At 41.1% G+C, this 20,032-nt stretch overlaps 2 protein-coding genes across 2 annotated transcripts; one reads left to right on the forward strand and one right to left on the reverse strand.

Moving 5' to 3' along the window:
- Positions 1-58: 58 nt before the first annotated feature.
- rnf113a (ring finger protein 113A) lies at positions 59-4,200 on the reverse strand. Its single transcript, XM_080723897.1, has 10 exons — positions 4,086-4,200; positions 3,000-3,079; positions 2,789-2,887; positions 2,340-2,447; positions 1,933-2,042; positions 1,715-1,821; positions 1,519-1,608; positions 949-1,042; positions 348-454; positions 59-209 (listed from the first exon to the last, which is right to left on the reverse strand). Exons 1-10 carry the CDS (start codon positions 4,186-4,188, stop codon positions 142-144), a joined length of 966 nt encoding a protein of 321 aa, XP_080580023.1. The 5' UTR covers positions 4,189-4,200; the 3' UTR covers positions 59-141.
- Positions 4,201-4,859: 659 nt separating this feature from the next.
- Positions 4,860-18,983, forward strand: rundc3aa (RUN domain containing 3Aa; the record flags this gene model as incomplete). Its single annotated transcript, XM_080723813.1, has 11 exons — positions 4,860-4,969; positions 13,016-13,143; positions 14,395-14,528; positions 14,767-14,852; positions 15,365-15,454; positions 15,787-15,867; positions 16,061-16,226; positions 17,126-17,283; positions 17,562-17,675; positions 18,013-18,119; positions 18,841-18,983. The coding sequence occupies 11 exons, from the start codon at positions 4,860-4,862 to the stop codon at positions 18,981-18,983; spliced, it is 1,317 nt and encodes a 438-aa protein (XP_080579939.1).
- Between the last annotated feature and the right edge of the window lie 1,049 nt (positions 18,984-20,032).

Below are 20,032 nucleotides of genomic sequence, written 5' to 3' on the forward strand. Positions count from 1 at the left end.
TTTTACTTGATAATAAACATTGTTCACTTATGTCTTGATTTTAACAGCAACAATCACATTAACTATGTAAATCAACATTTTATTCCAAATTGGTACTAGTTTACAATTTACAAAGGGGAGGGGGTTGTGCACACATGGAAGCTAATTTTCCTCATCAGACGGCGGCTGGTCTGTCATGGCCTGATGTTTCTGGATCTTTGTCATCAGTTCTGGAATAAAAGGGAAATCGGAACACTCAGGAGAATTAATTGATGTTGATGTGTCAATTTAATATATGTAATAAGTCGCTAGTAACAAATTATTCCTCTGATGCTCCCCATAATATGTATAGTATAGGATCTTCCTACCTTTAGCGGGGTTGAAGACACCATTGGTTTGTGCGTTGCACACATAGCAACGTTGGGACTTGCGGTAATGCTGTAGTGCACAAGCCTCGCAAAAGTAATGTCTACACCTGTGGGAGGAAATGTTTGCGGGTTAGCAAATGCACAGTGGTTGAATTATCTCCACACAGTTAGGGCTGTCACAATTATTACATAATCGTCTAATCGCAATTATTTTACATAATCGCGAATATTTTTCATAATCGTTTCCATGATGGAAAATGTTCATATATATTTTTTTAAGTAAAAAAAATAGTGGAAATAGCAGATCTATTTCCACTATCGGATAGTGAAAAGGAAATCGACTATTTCAAAAATGTTATTTTTTTTTTAGTATAAAGTTGTCAAATATGTCAGTAATTTCTTTGTATATTTAGGTTATGTTTCATATCTACCGTGTGCAACTTCAAAGCCTAAAAGACAACAGAAATGTAATTGTGAACGACAAATACACAATTAAATCGTCAATCGCAATTATTTGAGTGAATTAATCGTCATGTAAAATGTAATAATTGTGACAGCCCTACACACAGTACACGGCAGTAGTCCTGAAGTAGAGGCTTACTTTGTGATAATGGGGTTCGTGAAGGAATTCCTGCAGATGAAGCACTTGAAAGGAAGGTCCTCCTCATCACTGCTCACCTCATAGTTCTCTTCGTCTAGATGAAAACAAGTGTGTTCAGGGATGCCATACTTATACTATGGAAGTTGGCCGAGCATAAATGCAACACAGCCAACACTAATCTACGCCTAATCTTCTCAACCTGTGGGTCGGGGGGTCCTCAGATGATTAACTAAGTGCAACATTGTTTTCTCACTCAACAGTAAACAGACTAACATAAAGTTTGACTGTATAGGGGGTTTATGCACTTTTCTAACGTGACAATTTAAGGATTAAAAAAATACCTCAAAAATGACAAATGAAACATTGGCCAAATTGCCAAATATTAGAGACGGAAATTTTGAAAATAGTCGATCTATTTTCACAATAGAACCGTGTCATACAAAATGTAATTGCTCAGCTCTTAGTGCTCGTCAGGGTGGTCCCCAGTTAAATATGATTATTTTGCAGCCTGAAAAAGTAGAGAACCACTGATCTACGCAGACAGAAAAGCATGTTTCTTGTCATACTCACCATTAGCTCCATATCGGCCCTCATCCAGCTCTCTCTCAATCTGCCAGCCATGCTTGTAGTCTGAGCGGTCGTGCAGGAACTTGCAGCTGTCTGTTAAACAGGAGTGAAGCTCATGGTAATATTCCATAGTAATGACTTTTGTTTTTAATGGAACAGAAGACCAATCTTTCAGCCTCTACACTACAGTATAACCCACCTCCAAAGCCACAGAAGCCAGTCTCTTTGTAATCTTTGCAGATGTCTGGCTGGTAGTCCCACCTGACTGTGGCCCTGAGGTGTTCAGGGGCCCGAATTGGTCCGTTCCTATTAAAAAGGGGCGGGAAAAACTATCTCTGTTATCTGTATTTTGAATTGACGACAGGACTGGAGAATTGGTCTCGGATGTACAAAATAAATATGATTTTGAATGCTCACCTAACCATGCCCGAGGAAGCGTTACCCATGGTGGTGTCTTTCGGCTTGATGAACTTGGTATAGTTGTTGATTCCACGATAGATTTTATCATCCTCTTTACCTTCTAGCTCCTGTTAAGAGGGGGGGGGGGGGGGGTGGAGGAAAGAGAATCCCTATGAGGGTAGAAATATGGCATGCCGAGCTAAGACCGTGCAGTGGAAAAGCACCACAACAAACAGGAAATATAATAGCCAAGTCACCTTGACAGTTCTAGAGAATGTAATGTGTGTATCAAGAGCATCTGCTGTCTCAGAACTATAAGCTCTAGGTACAAATATATTATCTCTGATCTGAACCTGCCATTGTTGACTTTTCTAAACACTGCAAAGCAACCACAAGACTTTGATTATTCTCAGCATTCTCCTTACCTCCTGGACTTTCTGACTCCTCTCAAAGATTGCCTGTGCATCCTTGTCCCTCTCTGTGTCCAGCTCATATACAGCGGTTGCACCCATATCATCAGGCCCTTCTGGTTTCTTTTCAGAAAGAGCAGGAGGTGGGGACAAGAGCAGAGTGGGAGAGCAAGAGAATGGGAGGGAAAAGAGAGAAACGTTTAAAAAGCTTTTATTGGTCAGGTCAGCTGAGATGGTATGCAACTAACAACAAAGTAATAAGATATGAACACAAAACATAAATATTCTATGTAAAATCAACGAAATCAAACATACTGAGACAGACAAAATGGCTAGGGAGACTACTGATGAATAAAGTACCATATGTGACCCAGGGCTTGATTTGTGTCAGTTTTATAAGCACCGGCACCAAATAATTTACAAATTAAGCACTGATGTGACCCATAAAACCTCTTTGAACTCACTGCTGACCGTGTAGACTTGTAGGAAACCGTGATCTTCTTCTCCTCTTTGTCACCTTCACTATCACTGGATGACACAGCCTCTTTCTCCACTTTCTTTGTCTGTGAAAAGAAGACAGACTGTCAGACTGGCCTCAAGTGAACGAAACAGAGGCTGGCTAGGCTGAAGTGTGGAACAAGGGTTTAGTCAGACGATGTAAAATGAACACACTACCCTCTGAATCATAGGGTTCAGTCGAGTTCCTTTCTTCTCCCTTCTGACCACACTGTTCTGGTCTTCATCGCTGTTGCCATCTGAGAAAAAAATTAAATAAATAACCCATCAAGCGTCACGTCACGTGGAAACTTAAGGAAAACACACATTGTTACGCGGATGCACAAACAAACAAATGCCTAAACAAATCAGTCACCTGGTTTGTTATTTGTATTTGAGTCTGCCAGTCTGGAGACTTCCCCCCCTTTCAGATGTCTGATTGTGATACAGATCCATCTACAAGAATATATGTATATTTGTGTAAAAGTTAATTTTCTTCTGTAATCCCAGGGTAGATGGCTGTGTTGACTCTGAACTTGATAAAACACAGTGCTTCCATAGGTTGTTAAGCTTTATGGAGACCATGATTTCCTTTAGCCAGAAGCACTTGGCACCTGCCCACAGAGACAAAACTACTAGTAACTAACTGGTGTACTGACCATGGTATTACTGGGCTTAACTGACCAGCCAACTGGCCTGACCTGAACCCCACAGAGAATCTGTGTTGTATTGTCAAGAGGAAGATGAGAGACACCAGACTCAACCACACAGATTCTGTATCATAAATCTTTCTTTTGAAGTAATATTCTAATATTTTGAGAAATGGATTTTTGATTTTCATGAGCTGTATGCCAATTGCCAAATAATAATAAAATAAATTATAACAAAAAAAGGTTTTGAATATTTCACTGAATTCCAAATAAATCTTCTAATGGATCTGTATGATGTTTTGCAGCATAGTACTACTGTGTATATTTGTCTGTAATGTATTATCTCATGTGCTTTCTTGGATTTAAAACCTATAACTGCTGTACTTTTCCTATGCGAACTGCTAATAAAGTTTTCAATCAATCAATCAATGAGCTGATTTCAGAGACTGCTGTTGTGTTAGTGAGCTGTCTTATTGGAGTCTTTTTTCAGTGATTCAAGCTAGCTAGCCTAGCAGCAGCAGTAGCCTAGTGGTAGTAATAATAAATAATAGTATTTTTCTAGTCTAATAGGTACAGAGAATGAACATGGTAGATTCCGTTTGTGACAACCTCTTACCCTTATCACTGTCGCTTGCTTTTCTCTTTCGTCCGGAGAATTTCTTGGTAGATTTCTTGAACAAGAATGTGCAAGAAGCTTTAGGCTCTTCTGAATCCGCCATTTTCAAAACAATGTAAAAAACATCATGGTCAAACTGACGTCAGTGACTCCTAGTGGCCTGGAGCCAGTATGTTTGAAGGACAAGTTGCGCTCTCTAGTGGTCAATAACAAAACTACCACTGCAATTTTATTCTAGCGTATCGTGCAGAGGCGTCAATTGGGTATGGCAAGCTATAGGCAAGCTATGGCAGCTGCCATTGAAGGCTTGCCTACAGGGGGGGGGGGGGTGAACTTCTTAAAATAAATTCATCGTGCCTGTTGCTAAGGTATGGCAACATGACTGTTGCCATACCTTAGTTTCTTCTGAACTGACGCCACTGGTATCGTGTGGCGCTGGGTGATAGACCTACTGATATAATACCAAACGCATCTTTAGTGAATAGTGACAACAGACTGTAGCCTACTGTAGAACACCCTTATTCTACTAAATAGATGATATATATTCATATTATTTTAGGAATATAATTCATATCTTTTCAGTCATCAATCATTTCATTGGATCTGTGGGGGTCTGTGTCGTGTCCGTGGCCGGTTTCATTGAGTGGCGCTGGAAGGAGTTGTTGGCATCTCCTCTCCTCCGATCCTGGAAGCGGACCACAGCGGGCAGCATTACGACCGACGCAGGCTCCAGGAGGGAGGGGTCCGCCCAGAGCAGCCAGCGAACCCGAATGAATGGAGTCTTCTGGCTGCATCCACACAGCAATGGCTATGGGCTTGACATCGAAAAAGGCATCAACCCGGAGCGTCGGTGTGGAGCGGAAAAATCTCATCACGGTTTGCAGGTATCGTCACAATGCAGCCCGTCTCTGCGGGCGACACGACATTCACATTGACAACAAATATTACCATTCCTTGCATGCTTCACGGTCCTCTGTGTCTGAGATCGTTCAAGAAAACATCCGGACAGTATTATTAAGGTAAAAAGAAAAAGAAAGACAAGGCAAATAATAATATCTTTTTTCTTCAAGGCCAATTATCACCATCGTTATTTTGTTAAGAGATGGGACTGGAGGCAGGTGCGTTTTCACCTTGGTACCCCGGACATGATGACACTGACACTCTGTTTAAATCACTTATGTTAATTCCAAACTATAGGCCTGTATTGTAACACCGTGGCATAATTATGTCATTATTCATATCATAACACCTTCGCGATATGGTATATGGCAGTATGGGCCTTTATTCCATCACTAGCTGAGTGATGACGAGGGCCTGTTTTGGACAAGGACATTCTGAGGCTTTGACTGTGCTGCTAGAATGTGGAGGCTATTATTGATCAATGATCATAGCAGAATGTATATTGATACTGTACTGTAGGCTACTGTAGACGTTGCAGTCTAGCTTTAAGAATAAATTATGTCACATGGTGGCCTGAGAGACTTAGCCGAATAGTCTACAGTTAGCCATCATTGTTGAGGAAAATACCTTTATTTACACAAGGTAAACCTTATACATGTTTGCAATTGAATAGTCAGTAGGTTAAGCCTAGCCTTCAATCAAGACTATCAATGATGTATTTTATCGAGTCTGACTTTTACCTTCGTATACATGACATGCATGCAACTGTCAGATTGATAACATGCATCTATGATATTCTTCTAGATGCAGGCTACATGTTTATATAAGCTAGGCCTACATGTTTATTTCCCTGATCTAGCACTTGACTGAGCTTATCATGTTTATGTATGTAGATGGTTACTTGAATTTGATCTCATCCTATGTGTATCATATCACGGAATTCTAGATATTGAGTATGCTCATTGCAGTCCTCCTTATGAAAAGTGTCTTGATAATTGTCTCAAGTGAATGTACAGCATTTGTTGTGGAAATTAAAATAAACCCACACAATATTATAAAAATATTCAGACTCTGAAATAGACACACAATCAAGCAAGTGTTTTATTACAGTACCTTTCTGTCAAAGGTTCACCTGTCTCTTAGTGACACATACATTGTAACTGAACATATAGCATCACACAGTGCATGCTTCAAAAGAAAAAAAGTTCTCACAACAACAGACATAAGACAGCAAGAAAGATTAGAAAGAGCACAAAAAGACAACTGTTTGTATTTGGCCTTATTTCAGTGACTGACCATACTAAGACCATTTTAATCCAAACATTTAAGACGAAAGACAGAGGACACGAGAGACTGAAATAAAGTCCATCAGTAATGCTTATTACACAAGAGTCCCCCCCACCCCCATTTCCTAATGGAAGACATGACATTGATTAGGTACAGTTTGGAAGGCACTTCTTCCTGGCGTTGAATATTTGATCAAATATCTGAATCACTGTCAGGTCTGCAGATCTGTTGTTCAGTGCTGACGACATTTGTTTCTAGAAATGGCCATCAGGTACATCATACATTTATTTCTCTTCTTCATATCAACCATGTATTCTGGTGACAGTAGATGGCATTCAAGTAGTTAACGGTTGTGACCTCAGGTTTTGTGGCAGAGATACTGTAGGCTACTTGCTGTCACATGTGGCTGTGCATTGTGTCATGCTAAATTGCTGTGTCCCAGCTATCATGTTTGTGTAGATCAGCAGGGTGGCGTTGCTTTTATGCAATGCAACGACACCGTATACAGCCTTGTTTCTGCTGACAGAGATGCAGCTACTTTCAGATCCGTAACCTCGCTAAAGCTCACATTAGTGCTCAGTTAGAACAACAGTTCAAGCATTTTCTTTCTAATACACGTGTATATAAAGTTTAACATCTGTTCCTTCACTATTACATCATACACATTTAACATACAATCAACACACACAGATTAACATTTTTTCGAATCCCTTAGAGTTCATTTGATGAACTCACTAATCTTATGGGACTTAAAAGGTGGGCTCTTTTGTGTCACTGTTTTAACAGATTTTTACCTAAAACCTATCCAGGTTGGGGGTCATGCAACTTTGATCCTTACAGGCTTGATACAAGAATCATTCGTATTGTAATACAATGTTCGTTCAGTGTTATATCTCATGGGAGGGGGGTCTTAAATTAGCGTTATAGTCCCATTGAGAGTTCACTATTATATCTATTTAAAGTTATTTTTTACCAGTTCTGGCATAGTTTAGTTACCAGTACTTGTGTTTCTAGGCTCCTTTGATAGATGTATCATGTCAGAGGGTTTCAGGGCCCCATTTACTATGTCATATGTGACAGAATGTACATTTATGATGAGACATACATATACAGCAATAGACATTTGTTCTTATAATAAAGGAAAACCTGCTGAACATTTTTAAAACACCATGGGAAATATTTTCTACTTTAGGTTTATGTCATAGATTTGGCCTTGATGCATTCATATGGTTTAAACAAAATGAAATTAGAACTGAGATATGCATCTTTGCCAAGTTTGGAATCCTAGGAATATACTCATGAGGTCTGTAGACCTGTTTCAATAAATGTTTCATGCCTATAAAGATCAATTAATTGGATTAGGCCTATATTTATTATGTCCGCGGTGATGACAGTTGACTTTGGTCATGATCTCACATATCGTTGCATTGTTGCTATGGGTATCAGCTTTTGTCTTACACTGGCTCTCAGAGCCAAGATGCAGTAATCTTTTAAGAATTTACACAAGATTCCATTTGATATTACTCTGGTGTATTGAAAAAGCCTACTGTAAACCAGGGAAGTCAGCAGTCACAAGTTTCTTTTTTTCCAGGCCATATGATGTAATTAATGTACAGGCCTAATATTTACTGTTTTTCTATTTTTTTCATTATTCTTGCTAAGGGCTCTCATGCCGAGGTCGATGACTGGATGAACAGTGTTGTTGTCGACACAGGGAACCTAAGGAAACATAGACAAAATTGATGAGACTTTAGAGAATGTTCTAGATTTTCTCACTATTTCTTCCTGCAAACAAAGGGAAGATGAGAAAAGGAAGGAAGGAACGTTGGTGTGTTGCATTCTGTCTGAGGCTTTAAGTTGTCATAATCCTAAATCTATATATTTATAATTTATACTTTGTCATACAACAAAATACAAATTAGCCATTAGGTGTGGCTCAACAATATTTCAGGTGCAAAGTGCTAAGAGTAAACATTACACACTGTAGCACTAGCACTTTCTATATTGAAAGTCTGAGATGAGATGAGATGAATGGGTAATTAAAAATTCTGAACAGCTTAAAAGTGGTCACTGCCATTACCCTTCATAGACTTCACCACTGCTAACGTGTTACTCATACTTTAAATTGGACTGCTTCAAACATGCACGTTGAAGCAAGCATTTCTGAGGCAATGCTCTAATTTCCCATGATCTCCTATAACACCCAAGTACTTGTCTTGAACAGCATATGTTTATAAAGATTTTAGTATTTTTTGTGTTTTTGTCATTTGTTCCTTGTTTAAGAAATCTTCCATATTGTAATTATTCACAGTGACATACTGTTATCTTTCATGTTACTCCCCCTGTTAAATACAAACTAATATCTGCACTCAGTTCTCCCCATCCAGCACCCTTTTTGCCATCTTGCGCACTGATCCATTCTCACATACTCTGACCATAAAACACTTTGCCTGGACTCTCGTTCACAGGGGGAGAGGAAAGGAGACACACCCTCCTTGTACTATCTCATATTTCGGTGTGTTTGGATATATGCCCAGAAATCATAAGCATTACTCCCATTATACGTTTCCATTATAGCACAGGGGAATCTCCTTGTCTATACTCGTGCTGTCTGGATGGAGAATGCTGATCCAGTACAGGACTGGGCCTCTCCACCACAGTCCAGGTTGTTAAAAACAAACACACCCTCAGGTGGGGTGATACAAGTCTGTAGCCACGGAGAAGTCCGCCTGTGTCAGCTGTTCCAAGACTAAGGAAAGAGAGAGGCAGGAAGAGGAAGAAAGGGAATGAGAGCGAGAGAGAAAGAAAGAAAGAAAGGAGTCAAGGATGGGCTCATGGGGAAATGTGAAAAAGTAATGAAACCGAACACTCGAGGAATTAATTAAAGGCTTGATCTGTTGGAATAAGACATACAGTAGCTGCTGACACAGTATGGTCCATTTAGACCAAATGAACACTCAGGACATTACTGTGCAGATGAATTATTGGAGGAGATAGAAGTTGTTGCTGATCAAACAGAGCTGTGTAAGTAAGTACAGTAGAAGAACAAGAGGGCGTTTGAAGAGAGTTGCGAGTGGGCCTGGCTGGGATCCAGAGTGAGTGAGAGGGGGCACAAAAGACTCTTGTCATAATGCCATGCAGTTGTTTTTCAGTGTCAAATCGTACCAAGAGCATGTTGCTGTGGCAGTCCATCGATTTGCATTTTGCGGCATGCCAGTAATTCCTACTTGTTAACTCCCCTTCACACTAGAATACATCGTCCACTTCTAATCATTTCAATATAACATCAGCTTTTGTTACATGAATTGCATCAGCACAAATTATAATGTCATAATATCAATGGTGTCTTAATGTCAGCCTTATTCCTTATGATGTCATGATGTACATTTTGAAACAATTTTCTGTAACTGAATCCAACAGACACACTGCAAGCTTAGCTTAGCCCCTGAACTATTCTGCAAGCTTAGATTAGCCCCTGAACTATTTGAGCTTACTAGAAAAGTGTTGACTGCTGAATTGTACTGTATGTATGGCAAAGCAGAGTCTATGGGTCACAGTGGAGAGCAGCATCTACTGGGAGGCATCCTAACTAACAAACTACAAGTGTAGCATCCTCTACCTATTTATGACCACCACCCAGGAGGACTGTCCTACATGGTTTGGTATAGTACATAATTTTGATAGAATTATGATGCTACTGACCTGCTTCCTCGATAAATCCTGCATGATCAAAAAAGAAAAAGTTCCAGAAACAAATGTAATCCAGTTTTTGAAGTAAATTTCGATAAACCCTGTGCAGAAGTTGTCATGGCGTCTCTATGTTCCCTGTGATGGCGTTGTTCTGTTTTGTCTTTTTGTGTCGTGGAGATAACTGCCAGCCCCCCCACCCATTGATGAGACCCCCTCTCATCTAGAGGGTTTTGCGTTTGGGGAAGAAGGCTTTCCGAAACGAAGTGGTTGTTGTGCCCCTGCTGAACGAGGCACCCCCAAGGTTGATCTTGGTCTTCCCAGTGACAAAGGTTTGGTTTCCCAGGGATGTGGTCTTCCTGCCCCGGGTGATGAAGGATTCTCCCATGGCCAGTGTGGATCGAAATCTCTTTATTTTGGTGCTGCCCAACGTGACGGCTGTCTTCCCCTCGGTGATGCTGGTGTTGCCCATTGTGGCGACGTTCGTCTTCCTGACCCGGCTGAGACGGTTGTTTTCGGGGTTCACTCGGCACAGCGCATCGCACACTCATGCAGCACACCCTGCTCTGCGAGCCCTTGGGTGTGATAGTAACAGCAGCTACGTTCCAGACCAAGCCAGAAATGCTAAGCACGGTTAGAGCTACCCCCGTGTCACATAATACTTTCGTTGAGCTGGTAAACGTGGGCTCTGGAAGGCCACATACCACCCATGTGTCCCTGTGAATGGACAGAGGCAGCCGTAGGTGGCCACAGCCTATCTGGGGGGACCAGGACAGTGGAACGATTGTCCCGTCACCACGACGACATGGGACAGCTGAAGGAGACATTGTTGCACAGGGGACAATCTGTGGTGACATCACTTTAATCTGAACCATTGTTCCTTATGTCACCTAGTTGTAAGACATTGCTTCTGTGAAAAACGGCATATTGCATACTTGAAAGGATCATGCACGTGTAAGATATGAAAAATGTAAGGTTGTATGTGTTCATATTTCTCAGATATAGCTGAGGTTTAAAATGTTAACATTACTGTATAATATTTTCATGTCTTAGCTTTCCTTTGAAATATGGGTGTGGCTCAGTGTTTTCGCTTCAGATTTGTTTGAACTTTCATTGAAGTCATTACTCCATTTGAGTCTATATTTTCTTCCACCTTTTGTCAGTTTGATCACATTAATATATATATATCTAAAAAGTCAGAGTTGTTTAAAAAAAATCAAGCCAAGTAATGTTTAAACATTGTTACTTTTATAAGCACTATTACATCAGACAGTCTTCTTCCTAAATACATATTTTCCTAACTATTTTGCTGTTGAACAGCATAGTTAGCATAGTTATTTGAAATGCATGCAGACTTGGAAATATAGACCAGCATGCATGGTGCAAGGTGGTAAATACCAACATGCAAAATGAAACATGCTTTAGCACCAAAGATTTCTGAATGAACAATACAGTATATAGGATGGGGTTCTTAGGAGAACAGTGCTGATGGCATGCTCTCTTGTGTGTCCACATACATCACACACACAGCTCTGTCACACTTCCCCTCCCTGCCAGCAAATCCTCATCTCATTACAGGCATAATTTGAATAATGATCACAGCATGGCTGTGGAAAATCTTTCTCATTTGAATGCAAGCCCATTAGACTTGCAACTCATTTTGCACTTACCGGTACACACAGTGTTGGATATACCTTTCACAATTAAGGGACAAATTAATTATACATTGGAACTCCTGATTCACAAACATAGAGACATTATATTGGCTTTAAGCTACTGACCTGCTAAAACTGACACGATAGATATCCAGCAGTTTTGAGTGTGTGCACAGTATTCACGTGTGAACATTCCAGTAGAGGTTGCTGTGAGTTTCTTTTCCCCTTGTGAGGGTGGTTTTGACCACGGACACCGACTTGGCTCCATGGGTGAAGGTCACGGTTGTGAGAGCGCTTGTGGTCTCGCCTCGCGTGACAGAGGTTTTGCCCACCGCTAAAGAAATATTGCCCAAGGTTATAGTGGTTCTGCTCCAGGAGATCGAAGATTTACCCCAGGAGAATGCGTACTTAGTCTTCAGGATCAAAACCCTGCCTTTAGTGAAGGATGTCTTACTCGACAAGTATGTGGTTGTCCACTCATCGTTAGTGTCTTTTTTCAACTGCTTTTCCAATTTTGACGTTTTAGCCTTGGTCCCTGGAGTTCTGTCCATTTAGGTGGTTCTGCGCTTGCCCATCAACGCTTTGCGGAAGGAGGTTTTGGTGGTTCCTCGAGTGAAGCTGGCTCGTCCCAAAGCTACAGTCGTCTTTTCTCTCTGAATGGTGGAGTCTCCCATGGAGGTCTTGGTCACTCCCCTGAAGATGGAGGAGTTGCCCATGGAAACGAGAGTCTTACCCCTGGCAATAGAGGTTGTACCTAGGGCCAGGGCAGTCTTGCCCTCAGTAATGCTAGTGTTGCCCATCGAACCGGAGGCGGTGAGCCCTGGTCCGTGCCGGATTTCTTGCTCTTAGCATGCAGCCTCCTGCCTCTGCCTACAGCAGGGGTCCAAAGCCAAACTAAAGCAGTGGCAGAAACTGCCCTAAATAGATCAGACCATCGTGTATAAAGGAGGGGGAGGGAGTATTTCATCATTCTTTGATTATGGTCGGTCCTCTTTTGAAAGACCCAAAGTGACCTGGAAGCCCAAGTGGACAAAGGCTGCAGCGCCGCTGACCGTGTCATCTGCCACTGGAAGAGACAGGGTGTTAATTGTATGGTTGTCATGGTAACACTGCCAAAGAACTGAAGGGTTACATTGTGCAGCACACAACACAATCAGGGTGACCTCAGTAGCATCAGATGGCGTGGCTCCCAAAAACCCTACTTCTCGCTATTGTTCTGACCTTCAAATACAGTAGTACATTTGTCTTGGATGTTAGTGCTTGCTGCTTGCACAGTACACTTTGGCATTTTATCTTATTTTATACATCAAAAGTAAATTTCCTTCACATGACTACAGTGCAAAAAATATTGTAATTACTAAAGTAATGTTTTCTTAAGTTCTGTTTTTTGTTCTTGTCCAGATTCTCTGTGAAGACTCTCCTAGAAAAGTACACAGCAGAGCCTATAGATGACTCATCTGAGGAGTTTGTCAACTTTGCTGCCATTTTAGAACACATCCTCAGCCACCGCTTCAAAGGTAACACAACAGGTAACATACAGTAGCCTATGTCATGTCACAAAGACTAAATTAGTCCACTGATCAATTCAAACTACTTTGAATGAGTGTCAGTAAAGGTGAAGAACAAGCAATATCTAAGATATCACATAAGAAGTTAAGTTATGAACTCTTCATATGCTTATTGGCCAAAATGTGGTGTGGCAGGGGAGTGCGTGGCTTCTCATAAAAAGGTGCGTAAATTCCAAACATTTGATGTAATATCAAGAGCAGTGTTGAATTAGTCCGGGGTATGGCGCGCCCCCGCCGCCCCATATCTTTTCTGAGCAGGGGTCACGCCTCTCACACAAACGGACATGCATTGATCCCAAAATCCCCATGTTCACACCTCGCCAACGCTTAGTGTCACAACAGGGTGTTTTAACCTGTAAGAAGCCTGTATGCATATCAATAGACCTGTATAGTAGGTGTTGAGTGACGTGCGTGTGACGTCTCTAGATAAGCGACCCCCCCAAACATTGAATAACCAATGCACCACTGATCATGAGCAGTTGAATAATGTTTTCTCATTTGGCAGTGAAGAACTCATGGGATGCACACCAATTCACCCTTTGTCAGCCTTCTGATTGGTCCCTGACTGGCCAACCAGAAAAATCATTCTCTTTTGCTACTGGGGGCGGAGTTATGCAGTGGGACAAAGTCCTCATTCTTTCATTCAAACCAATAGAAAGAGTGTAGTTTTAAATTGATATTTATTTTTATTTTCTATTAAATTCTTTGCTTTGTCATGATAAATAGGAACATTTTGGAACACAATGGAGTGAATACACAGTGAATATTTGTTGAAATGATAAAAAAAAAAATCACTGTGTGGATTACTAGCCTTGCATAGACATCTCCTGGCTAGACTTCTGCATTGTGACTGATGCGGAAGTCTCGGTAGGAGATCACCCTGCTGCTGGCGGTTGAAGGCTGAATTCCAGCCGGGAAAGAGGCACTAAAAACGGACACATTGTGTTGGCTTGTAGATCTGCTATTTTCAATAGCTTTTTATACATTTGAAAACATGAAATGAGACATTCCGGATAATGAGTACTTTTACTTTTGGTACTTAAAGTACATTATAGTGCCAATACATTGGTACTTTTACTCAAGTACATTTTGAATTCCAGACTTTTACTTAACAGAGTATTTCTATATTGCAGTATTGATACTTTTACTTAAGTAACAAATGTGAGTACTTTTTCCATCACTACTCATCACTGTGTTTCAACCTCGGACCAGGTTCAGGAAGTTGGTTCAGCTCAGATGGCCAGCGCAGTTTCTGGGAATACATCCGGCTAGCATGCAGCAAGGTGCAGAACAACTGCATCGCCAGCATAGAAAACATTGAGAACATCAGCACATCACGAGCCAAGGCAAGGATGCTGTGTGAGTGTGTGTGTGTGTGTGTGTGTGTGTGTGTGTGTGTGTGTGTGTGTGTGTGTGTGTGTGTGTGTGTGTGTGTGTGTGTGTGTGTGTGAGCGCGTGCCTTTGTGTGTTTGAGTGGGACAGAGAGATGGGTGGGGCATAGAGAGAGAGAGAGAGAGAGAAATCCCTCTGTTCCTACTCACTACTTTCTCAATCTGTGTGCATCATTCTCTGCCCACTCTGTAGGGTCGGGCATGGATTCGAGTTGCCCTAATGGAGAAGCGCCTGTCTGAATATGTGGCCACAGCCCTGAGAGACACTCGAACAACCAGGTCAGACTGACCACAGCATCATTTAATAAATGATAATGATGTTTTTGGAAGAAGAAAAAAAAGATTGAAGAAAAAAAAAAAAAAAAAAAAAAAAAAATATATATATATATATATATATATATATATATATATATATATATATATATATATATACACACACACACACACATATATATTGTTGTCAGGTGGAAACCTTGTATGTCCAAAACTGTTCATTTTGTATTTATAATTTTTAAAACGATTTAAACTAGTAAAAATAGCCAATCTACAAGCACACAAGGCATTGTGTGCTTGTAGAACTGCTATTTTCACTAGTTTTGGGCGACAGTCTTGTATGACGAAAAAGCGTGCACGTTTGAAACTTGGAGATGCAAGGTTTCTGCCCGACAGTGACTATATTTGAACATTTCCATTTGAATGCACTCAGTATCCTCTTATATTGAATACAGTCAAACTGAAACTTCACACTATCGTATAATGCTTAGTGATAATGACAGCTATTCATGTGGCAGGAGGTTCTATGATGACGGTGCCATAATGCTGAGAGAAGAGGCTACAGTTCTCACAGGAATGCTCATTGGGCTCAGCGCTATTGACTTCAGGTGAAAACCCGTTTAGTACTTCAGAGTAGTCGTCCTTAAAGATGTTCATCCTGGGATCCACATTTTTGTTAAAAATATTCTCACCCTTTGAACCCAGCTTTCTAAAAAATGTAATACACTTTATTTTACAATGTAGCTGCCGTACCATACATCCTTAAATGTCCATTTTGAGTGCTGACACACACTTTCCACTTTCCTCTAATGTGCTTACAAAGCACATTCGAGGGAATACAAGAGGGAAACCTCTTGTATTAAAGAATGGAATAAAAGCTTTAAAGAACAGCCTTAATATTTCAGTCTCTTTGTCTCTATCTGTACATTTCTCTGTACAGTTTTTGCCTGAAGGGGGAGGTACTGGATGGTAAATCTCCAGCTGTGATCGACTTTACACCTTACCTGAAGTTCACCCAGAGGTGAGACAGACCCAGCTGAACTATTTAAACAACCAGTCTGGACAACCATAGCTGTGTTTGTCTATGTACCATAAATGTACTGTACAGTATATACTGTGCGTATGTGTGTGTGTGTGTGTGTGTGTGTGCGCGCGTGTGTGCGTGTGTGCATGTGATTGATGTTGTAACGCTCTCTTATGTTTTTGGTGTGAAGCTATGACTACCTGAGTGATGAGGAGGACAGACGTAGCGTAGACAGCAGTAACAGTGAAGAGAGCGTCCCAGAGCATCCCTATATCCCCCTGGTCACCGACGAAGAAAGCTGGAGCAACAAGTGTCGCAAGATGGAGCAGAGATTTAAGATTGTCTACGCCCAGAAGGTGACCGACTAAAGACCAGTTGAAAATGTGTTTCGTCCTAAATGATGATGGAAAGTGAAGAGGTGGCTAATTTTACAATTGTTTGTTGCACTGGTTTGTGACCTTTCACAAATTGTGCTTATAATTCTTATAAAAACACCAAGGCGCATTCACTTAGTCAACTCGTGCTAACTAGTGATCTTTCTGGGTTCCCCTGTTTTATTGTTGTAAAGTATTTAGAAAATATATTTATTACTCATTAGATGCATTTGTCTCTCCTTTCCTATTAACTAAATCAAATCCTTGATTTAGTTCATCTCCCTGCAGAACGAGCACCCTGACCAACCTGTAGGAGTTGGAACCCCCGGCCAAACCCCTAGTCTCTGCGGTGCTGTGCAGGAACTTTAACCCTGCAGTTATAGTACATGCATTTGTACATGATACTCTCAAGGAAATTGGGAGTAATTATAGTGCGCTGCTTCTGTAATGAATGATGCAGTGGTTCTCAAACTTTTTCATGTCAAGGACCCCCTAATTGACACCGCCGCAGACCCCATTTGAAAATATATTCCAGGGACCCCATAAGAGAAGATTTGTACGGCTCTAGTGATTCCCAACCATTAAAATCAATGTTAATTTAACTCTGAAAGTGTGCAAATGGAACTAAATGGACCCGCATTTGTACACTCTCTGAGTTACATACTCATAACGGTCCATTTGGTTCCTAACTATCATTTAGCCAGGGACCCCATGGAACTCCCTCAAGGAGCCCACTTTGAGAACCAATGTAATGATGTATCATACAAATGATAGATCATTTGTATCACCATTGTGTGTCCACAATCACTGTTTTATATTGTTGCTATATGAAAATTGTTCACCCATCAAACCGATCCCATTTACCTTTGTGTGTGGTGCAGGGTTACCTGGAGGAGCTGGTGCGTCTACGGGAGTCCCAGCTGAAGAACGTGGAGTCAGAGAACAAGCGCCTCAGAGCCATGGTAGAGGAGCTGACATCTCAGAGCCAACAGGAGAAGAAGGAACTTGAGGCTGTTGTCCTGGAGCTACAGGCACAACTGTAATTCTCACACACACACACACACACACACACACACACACACACACACACACACACACACACACACACACACACACACACACACACACACACACACCACACACACACACACACACACACACACGCACGCACGCACGCACACACACACACACACACACACACACACAGACACACACACACACACACACATGCACTCAGGCACTGTAATAATGAATTTAAAGTGCATGTTATTTCTGAATGGATGTAAATGAACGTGTCTTCCTATGTGCTTCCATCAGATCATCCCTCATCCCCTGTGATTCTGCCCACCTGGCTAAGGACCTCTCCATCCCCCTGGTCAACCAGTGGTCTACCATTAAAAACAACCAGAGTGATGTCAAGTTATTCCGCAGGTAAACATACATGTGATTGTTTCTTTTACTTAACAATAAGATAGGTGACTTTCATTTTATTTTAATTTCAGGAATTGTGAATTTAATATTATTTTATTTCAAATAATTTGTTATGACATGGTGAATTAGATTAGAGTCGGTAGGCTATCACTGCACAATCATGGCATGATGAAATTGACTTTTCCATACAGGGACATATAACTATACGTTGACACCAAAATACACAACTGTAATTAGATCAAAACTGAACTGACAGCACACATTGCACGATAAGCAAGTAATGTAAATATTGACCAAATGAGTACAGACGTTGTTCAACAAACATATATTCATCCAGGAGGAGTTTCCACAGTTTGGAACAGCTGTCTGCAGACGTCAGCCTGAACTCAGACTCCCAAAGGACAGATGGGAAACAGAACGGAGACGCTGCCTGGTCCTCAGCAGGTATGACATCTTTGAGAATACTTATAATATGATACAGAATATTCATGTGTTTAATTAAAGCATGTACATATGTCCAGACTGTAATGCAGTGTCTAAACAACACACAGATGCCATCTGTATTTCGTGGACTGAAACAAACTCCCCAACCCCAACACCAACACATACTGTACATCATTCAGAGGCATTCACACAGCCACGTGTACGTACGCACACATACAAAGGCATGCTTGAGGCCTGTGTGTGGAGTGTTTTTTGTGTGGGAGTTTCAAGTTATGCTGGACTCAAACTCCAGGCTCCAGCCAACGAGACAATGTTTTATTGTACAATTTACAACTACAGTTTAGGCAAAAAAAGCGAACATTGTCATGAATTCGAAACAAATTGTTGTTTTTTTTTGTATTATTTTTCAGTAATATCATGAAGAAATAAAATAAATTCCATACATTTGAAAACAAATGTTTAAGAAGTAGTGAAAATAGACGATCTACCGTACAAGCCCACAACACGGTGCAAAGTGACACATTGTGAGCTTGTAGATCTACTGTTTTCACTAGTTTGGGTCCCGGGGCAAACATCTAATCTCTCTTTTGGTTCTCGAGCTTAAAGGTTTGGGAACCACTGGTCTAAACTACATGCTATCTACAGCAAACAATATACTTTGCTTTTTATCTACATAACTACATATCTGTATAGTTATATTTCTTCCATTCTCTCCCTCCAGGAAAAGACTGTACCCCTTCTATGCTGGGCCTGTGTGGCTCTCTGGCATCTTTGCCAAGCTCCAAGTCCCTGGCTAGCCTCAAATCCAGCGAGTGCTTGGTCAATATCAGCACTGACCCCAGCCCTGCAATCTCTCCCAGCTAGGAGGTGCAAAACAACAGTGCTATCAGTTGTGCCGAGACCAGAGGCAGGCTGGAGCCTAATTTATACTCTGTCGTACACCAGTGTTGCTCAGCGAAAGCAACACATTTTCAAGTGAAAAACACAATGCCATGGTCGTACAACAAAGCATAAATTAGGCTTAAGAGCCAACCTCAACCCCCCCGCCAGCCTTTCTGCCTGGTGATGCTGCATTGACCGTGACTAAACCACCTAGCTAAACCCACTGCTTCTTATCATTATCAGTCCTGGCATCGAACACTAAACATGCTCTACATCCCAGTGGTACCATGAGAATAGAAGGCAATCTCCTATCAGTCACCATCCCTGGATCTTTCTTCAAATGGATGTAATATTTTGACGAAACTCAAAGGATGCACATTCTTTGGTTTTGTCCTTGCTTTTTTCCCCACAGTACACATACTCCCACTTCCAACTGCAATATCTGTCATACCATCAGGTCAAGATCTTGTGGTATCCCGGCACACATCTGGAGTATTTCACTTCAGAACTTCAGTTGAAAAATAAGAAATACATGCACATCCAAATTGTGGATTGGGCAAATGCTCGCACACTGCTGGGCTGAGTGGGCTCTATTTGAAGAAAAGTATTAATTGCACCCTTGAAAGTGCTGTGTGACGCTACACGCCCTTCATCAGACAGTCTGATGAAACGTCACACTGCACTTTCAGGGAGCACAGCACTGTGAGAGTTTGTTCATTTCACTTCAGAACTTCAGGACATTTTAAACTAAAGCATCCATTTACATACTGCATTTAAAGCCTTCTCCTACCCTGGTCCTTCTCTTAATGTCTTTATTCATCCCACTGCTTTGTTTGTGTGTCAGTGTGCCCTTGTTGTCGGCCTGTTTCATTATATTTCTTGTCAAAATGTGACCATGGCTGTAGTTACGCGTCTTTGGATGCATACAGAAGCAGATTGATAATATAACAGTTGATGATCATATTCACAGATTAAGATTGAGAAAGACAGAGTTTAAGATTAAGAAAGACTGGCTGTCCTTGTGTTAAATT

The sequence above is a fragment of the Nannobrachium achirus genome, assembly GCF_963921795.1.
Source record: "Nannobrachium achirus genome assembly, chromosome: 4".
NCBI classification, from domain to species: Eukaryota; Metazoa; Chordata; class Actinopteri; order Myctophiformes; family Myctophidae; genus Nannobrachium; species Nannobrachium achirus.